Source organism: Lactuca saligna, chromosome 9 (genome assembly GCF_052625555.1).
Source record: "Lactuca saligna cultivar CGN05327 chromosome 9, ASM5262555v1, whole genome shotgun sequence".
NCBI lineage: Eukaryota > Viridiplantae > Streptophyta > Magnoliopsida > Asterales > Asteraceae > Lactuca > Lactuca saligna.
The window spans coordinates 186,927,217-186,934,652 of record NC_136425.1 but is presented as its reverse complement, the minus strand read 5'-3'; the positions used below and the strand labels follow the sequence as shown (position 1 = coordinate 186,934,652).

The 7,436-nt window shown below is 30.7% G+C and overlaps 1 protein-coding gene across 1 annotated transcript; it reads right to left on the bottom strand.

The window, feature by feature from the left end:
- Positions 1 to 258: 258 nt before the first annotated feature.
- On the bottom strand, positions 259 to 3,787 carry LOC145015319 (tobamovirus multiplication protein 1-like). Its single transcript, XM_078973775.1, has 11 exons — positions 3,486 to 3,787; positions 2,670 to 2,760; positions 2,530 to 2,582; positions 2,313 to 2,405; positions 2,148 to 2,219; positions 1,869 to 1,935; positions 1,715 to 1,760; positions 1,533 to 1,596; positions 1,024 to 1,077; positions 872 to 949; positions 259 to 586 (listed from the first exon to the last, which is right to left on the bottom strand). Exons 1-11 carry the CDS (start codon positions 3,654 to 3,656, stop codon positions 494 to 496), a joined length of 882 nt encoding a protein of 293 aa, XP_078829901.1. The 5' UTR covers positions 3,657 to 3,787; the 3' UTR covers positions 259 to 493.
- Positions 3,788 to 7,436: the final 3,649 nt, after the last annotated feature.

The window sequence follows — 7,436 nt, the reverse complement described above, 5'->3', positions numbered from 1 at the left end:
AAAAATAATATTTGGTAACAATAATTAATAAACTAACCGAAAGATATAAAATAACATAAAAGACATTTAAAAGAATATGTTTTCTACAATTAATTAGAAGCTATATTTGAAATTTTTTAGAAAAGCTAATCTAAATAGTTTTTTAAAAAGCTAGTTTAAGATACTTTCTCGTCCCATGAAAATAAACTGAAATCAACTTTTAATGATTCGCTACTTTGATTTTATTTTATTTTTTTCATTTCTAACATAACCGACAAATTAAAAAAATCAAATTTAAAAATCCTGGCCCCAAAAAAACTCTCGAATTACAAAAATACCTGAAAAAACGTCTTCTATGTTGGTCATGCTGTTAGCAAGCAAGACATACAGCTGATGATTTTTTTTAAAATCTTATTCTCAACAAACATGAATACTAAAACAAACACATTCGCACCATAAGCTGTGAAACACTGAGACTTGATATACAGGAAAAAAAAGGTGATGCCAGGTGGCATCATTTGATTGGATGATAATGATCCGACATGCGTCTTGGAGGAAGTTTTCTGAGGATGAAAAGCACCAGAGCAGATGGTATGATCTCTACGATCTGTATCAACAAGAGACAACAATAAAATACGGTGTGTTACAAGGGCAAAATGGTCATTTATTTTTATTTACATTAATGACTTTCCTCCCAACTCCTCTCACATATTAAAATTTATAAAGAATATGAAACTTGGTTTTTGGAATATAAGGATAAATTGGTCATTTAGCCTCTCATTCAGACAGTTTATTATTATAGCGCTTTATCAAGACAACACTTGATGTGAAATAAATATAAAAAATAAAATAAATATTGACTTCTGATTAAAATAATGAATTTTGAAATTACCATGTAGTAGACAAAATCAAGGATGGGATGATCCAGAACATGAATATCAGCTTCCTCATAAAATGCAGATATGGCAACCTATTTTACAAATTAAGATGGAAATTGGAATAAGGAGGGCATTTTCGTCTTTTTCACATATAACTATTGCTTACCATTACACATCTTATTAAGAAACATGTGCAGCAAATTCCTGTCACAAATCCCACCTATAAAAGAAAAAATATTTATATAAAAAAAAAAAAGTGGAATATAAAAAGTTACATTGTTGCATAAATTGTTAAAAAGATGAAACATATTTTATACTGGGATAAATGGAAGATATGGTAATGTAGTTTCATTTCTTTCTATTACAATATTGTAATTTTACTTACTAAGGTATTGCAATTTATAAAAATCTGTTACTTTAAAAAGGGTTAATATAGTATAAAAGACTTTATATATTGGGTTTTTTCCAAATTAAACCCTCAACTTTATATCTTTTTCCGATAAAGCCTCCAACCTTTTAATTTCTTCCGAAAAAAACATTCAAAGTTTTACTTTTTTCCCAAAAAAAACCTCACATTTGACAGGTTTTTTCAGAAAAAAAATCGGCTAAAAGGGCCAATATGAAAAAAAGGGATAAATGCAAGGTCTTTTATGAAATTAACCATTTTTTTTTTACCTCGTGTAGCTTTTTTTGGCGACCTCTTGATTCAATTGGAAAGCGCCTAAGCATCACAAATAACCTTCAAGAATAAAAAAAAAAAAAAAAAAAAAAATCATTATGTACAAATAAGAAAAACAGTTATCTTTTTATAATTTTTTTTTTTTTTAATAGTTTCAGAGAATTAGATGGATAGATACCTCCCACCATATATAATGAATCCCAGAGCAGCACAGAATGAAATAACTGCATAAACAATAAAAATATTAACTGATGATGAAATTTCAAATCTTAAAAACAAAATAATCACATTTGTGGATGAAATTGAAATTATATAGTTTTTTTTTTGTTTACCTGAAAAGAAGAGTTCAGCAATCTCCACACCAACAGGGCTGAACCTCATATATATCCAGATGCAAATCTAATGTTTAAATACAATTACAACATAGTTCAACAAGAAAAAAGAAAACATTATACTCTTATCAACTATTCAAGAAAATCACTTTTCCAGTAACCCAGTTTTAGAAAAAGGGAAAATATAGAAAAACACAACATAGTTTCACTATCTTATCGATTTATCCACTGAACTCTTATTATCTTTATGATTAATGTAAGTGCGAGTTTTTGTATTACCTGAAGGAAGTATACAGCTCCATTGACAATGAAATATGCAGGTCTGAGTTTATCAGCTGGGAGGCTTCTTGCCTGATATTCAGAGACAAGAATCAGATTTATTATTTATAGTAAAAGATAATAATAATAAAAAAAAAGATTACAGAGTTTCTTAATTTTGAATACCTGATGGTATATCTCAGCCCAGAATAACACAAGTAGTGTGTATGTTGAGAAAAATAGAAGACCAGGAAAATCAAGAAGTATTATATCTAATACCTACAGTGTCAGAGTAACAACTATTTTTAGCATAAGTAAATAAGTAATGATGTAATAATATAATAGTTTCCTTTTTTGGCAATGGCATTACTATAGAAGTAGAAGATGCAAAAGGGTAACTTACTTTTGGCTCGTTGTGAAAAACAAACCAGTAAAATCCAAATTGAAGAGCTCTTACTGTGGAAAGGCATATGAATGTACAAGAATCAAATATACAGGGAGATAAAAAGGTAAAGAAATTATGAAAATGAGTAGCAACCTTACATCCATTGACCACAAAATTCATCAAGTGGAAAACTTTTTGTGTTGTCCATCCGTATTCTGGCACTCTCAATTGAATGCGAATAAGTTGCACCTGTGTGTGTGTGTGTGTGTGCGTGTATTCAGAGATAATCATACACTTAAGCAACCACAAATCATAAACTATATATATTTCAATCTGAAAATTAAGTAAAAAAAATGAGTCTTGGGGGGTCATTCACGTGAGGAATCATGGTTGTTTCATTGGTATCAATGAGATAGTCATCATTACTTGTGTTATTAACATGTTTGATGATTAATGTCAAATATCTTATCTATTATCAATGTTGTAATCTGAATCTATGAGAACAAATAAAACCATGTTAGGTCAAACAATTTGAAGTGAAGATGAAAATAACATAATTCCTCCAAAAGTCTAGAACCCCAAGATGATTGGAACATAAAGTCAGAAAGTAGCTTTTTGCAAAGATGAAGAACTGTTACTACCCTGAAAGAATCCAAATGTTTAACAAGTAATAGTCATGTTTCATATTGCACTGGTTCAGGTCAATAACTAACCTTGAAGACAGACACAATTAAATCATAACGAAGCTGCTAACTTCTATGATCAGTAATTTTCGAAATCCAAAGTTTTGAGTTAATTACAATTGGTACTAAGCGTTTCCAGGAAAATTGAAACAAACACATACGTAATCAAACGATTTACTCCAACAATAAAGGTTAAAACGCACTCTAATTTCAAAACCCCAAACTGAAATCCACTTTAGGTTAAACAAATTTCAACCGTATTCCCTCATAAGATCCAAATCATGAACATACCAGCGCAACTAGAGCCACGAGTGCATAAGCAGCACAGAGAGCGTAAAAAACTCCTTCCTGCCATAGTGGCGATTCGTCGATCTCATCCCACCATTGCAGAAACGAGCTTCCATCCACTGATGTATATTCGAAAGCGGCGAAACGTCTCGTTCCCAGCGCCGACGACGCCATTATCAATTGATACAAACTCAATCAAGAAGAAGAAGAAGAAGAAGAGGATCAAATTTCAGCTCTCCAACGACAATGAAACTAGAGATTGGTGCAGGTGGCGAAGGAGTGGGCGTGACATGTGAGAGATTCAACTCTCTCTATATATTTATTTATTTTACATGTTTCTTTCATTTATACTTTTTTTCACTTTCAAAAAAAATTGTTATTTAATTGGAAGTTTTTATTAAAAGAACTCACATTTTCAACATTCATTTGAAAATGTCAAATGTAGTATTTGTTTTTCTACAGAAAATCTTTAGTAATATTAAAAATAAAATTTACTTTCTAAACAATCGAACCAAGTTTCATCATCAAAGATAAATATAAATCAGTTTTTTATTAAAACCGAAACAAATTGAAAATTTTTGTTTTTTACTTTTCAAAACCTTGCTTTTGTTTGTTTTTGGTTTCTATTTTTTTTTATGGGTTTTAGGTTTTTGCTTTTCACTTTTATATGTTGTTTTTATACTAGTGTAACACCCATCTGATAACTGGTTTGACTGATATAAAAATAATAAATCAAAATTTATTTTCTTTTATAGCATCCTATTTTTATTGTTCTCATTATAACATTGTAGTATAATAAATCTACCCAATTATAGATATACCATCAAATCTTTTGTTTTTTTCAAACTATGTTCTTGAAAATAAAAAATATTTTAAAATAATTATCTTTTTAGTTTTGATTCCGTTTTTATATTTTAAATTTAAACAATTTTTTATGCAAAAGAATTCATTTTCAATTGGTCACAATTTGCTTTCTCATACCCCATAATATTAAAATTTTTTTTATCTATTTTCTTATTTATTCTAAAGATTTAAATTATTTTAATTATTAAACTCTCCAATGTATTCAAATTATTCACAGTTGTATAAATACAGTGGTTATATAAGAATATATTGATACAAAAATAAGAAGTCGTTTATTATTTCATCTATTTTAAAAGATTAATAAGACATAATATATAATAATAAGTGTGTTCAAAACAAAATTACATTATATTAAATAAAAGGGATTCGAAATTGAATACGATATGGAAAGGAGCAAAATATTAAGAATTTTAAATTGAATATTGTAACTATCTCCTCGATTAGAGGTAATAGTAAGTTGATAATTTAACTTTTTAGATTAAACAAGAGGATGAAAAGAGATTTGGAAAAAATTAATTTTTTTATTAGAATAAGAAGATTGCTATAAATAGAAAATATATAACTTCTAAAATATAGTAAAAGAGAGGCCAAAACATGTTTAATATTTTAAATTTCAATAGAATCCATAAATACATGATAGTTATTTTAACTTTTAATATACTTAATCAAAATCAAGTGAATATATGCATGAAAAGATATAATCTTTTTTTAACACGGTTTGGTTCAGTTCGAATTTTTTAGTTTTTATATATATATATATATATATATATATATATATATATATATATATATATATGGAAAAGTGAATATACCCTTAAGGGTATATAAGCTTAGGTACCCAAACTCACAATACTATGTTGTTTTGTATCATATGTGTACATTGTAATTGTCCAATGTTCTTATAATTCAACTTCTAACTTGATTTACTTCTACAATTTTTATAAATTTCACATTTATCTTACTCTTACATAATTTTCATTTTAAACTCTAATATACATAGCCTAATAGGTGTTTGGGAAAAAGAAGTGATATAAGAGGAAAACAATAGTGGAATTTCGAAAATCTTCAAAGTATATCAAGTTAAGGTTGAAGTTTAATAACATTATAATGAATATATCAAACAAAACAACTAATTATAGTGAGTTTGGGTACCTAAGCTTATATACCCTTAAGGGTATATTCACTTTTCCCATATATATATATATATATATATATATATATATATATATATATATATATATATATATATATATATATATATATATATATATATATATATATATATATATATATATATTAAAAACTAAACAAAACAATCCATTTTTAAAAAACCAAAAACTTGAACGTTGAGCTTTCATAACAATTCAATTGTTCTGTTTTTTTCCAGTTTTTCGTATGGATTTCATTACTAACATCGTTTAACATTGGTCATCTCCTTTATATCGTTCTTCCAGCATCATCCTTGTATTGTGTAACACCCCGACTCCTAGGTATATTTTAAAAGTTTTATATTCATTTTTATTGAAGGAGCTCGACAAGTTGGAGGTCCCAACTCATCGTGTCGAACCTAGTCAGCCCACGTGATTTTATGACTTCTACTCGACGAGTCAGAGGACCCCGACTCGACAAGTAGAGGTTATGCATGGAAACCCTAACTTTTAGGGTTTGCACCCTATTTAAAGAACTTATGGGTCGTTTCTAGCCTCCCTCATTGTCATTACAGCTAGTGGAAACCCTAGACCGAGTCCTAAACCCCCATTGTGTGTGTTGAGAGCTTGAAAGGTGTTATTTGTTGATCTTGGAAGGGAAACTTGAAGAGTAAGGAGCTTGGATCAAAAATAAGGAAGTAGATTTGTCATCTACTTCATTTTAGTAACCAATCTGAGGTAAAAAGCTCACACCTTGACCCTTTCATGCTTAGATCTTCTTATATGGACATTTATAGTCATTTTTGGGGTTTAATGGAGCTACTCTTGGGTTTGAGCTTGTCACAAGGATATGGTCTCAGATATGGACTCCTTTAGGCCTCAAATTCATAAAGATATCAACTTTATCTTGTATTGGCCTCTCACTATGCCTTAAACCTCATTCTAGACTTGGTTTTGGTGTTTTAAGCCTTAAAGACATTACATGCACGTAAAGTTTGCAACTTTACGTGATAACCATGCCTTAGGAAGCTAGATCTACAATTTGGAGCTTTGGGGTAGCTTAAAAAAAGTCTGAATGAGAAATGGACTGAAGTGACTCGACGAGTCAGATGAAGATTGGCCGTTGTTGGTTTCTGCATAGACTCGGTGAGTTAGTAAGACAACTCGACTGTAACATCCCGGAATATCAAGAGTAGAGTTGAAGGGCTAAAAGTGTAATTTTGAAGGGCAACTCGACGAGTCCATGGGTGGACTCAGCGAGTATAGTCGCGATTTTGGTCGCGTGTTAAGTGGCCTACTCGGCGAGTAGGTGCTGAGTGGACAAAACCCTAAATCCGGAGGATGAGCCCTATTTAAAGGACATTATACCCTCTCCCCAACCTCCTTGATCTCCCTTGAAGTCCAGGAACCCTAGATACGGGATTATGGAGGATTGGAGTACATTTGGAGCTTGGGGAAGTTCTTGTTGAAGAAATCTTGAAGGAGAAGGGACTTGGATCAAAGGGCTTTGTAAGGATTCAGATTAATCTTCTCTTGGAGCTTCCTTTTGAGGTATTATTTCATTGTTTGAGCTGCTATTATCTAGATTCGTCATTTTTGGAGGTGTTAGAGATCATATCTTTTGATGTATTGGAGTTTAGAGGTTGGATTTGAGGTTGCTACCTCAAATCTGGAATGGAGGAGGGGTTTGAATGCATAAAGGTCCCCGTCTTTGAGAGATTGATGGAGCTATCTTGTCCCAAACCCAAACCCTAGAGTGAAAATACCTAGATCTTCTTGGATTCACGTAAAGATTGCCACTTTACGTGATGGATGACCTTAGGAGGAGTAGATCTATGGTTTGGATCATCTGCATGGCTTGGAAAGCCTCTGTATGGATTCAGACCCGGTGGTACTCTGCGAGTCACATGGGTGGACTCGGCGAGTTGCTTGAAGAAAGACT

Bases quoted from the DNA above. Each gene is read 5' to 3' on its own strand.
- LOC145015319 (XM_078973775.1), bottom strand. From the start codon at position 3,656: ATGGCGTCGTCGGCGCTGGGAACGAGACGTTTCGCCGCTTTCGAATAT. The intron at 1,078-1,532 runs GTAAAAAAAAAA...TTTCTTTTATAG, and splicing joins GCCAAAAAAAGCTACACGAG to GTGGGATTTGTGACAGGAAT. The intron at 587-871 runs GTAATTTCAAAA...TTGTTGATACAG, and splicing joins TTGATTTTGTCTACTACATG to ATCGTAGAGATCATACCATC.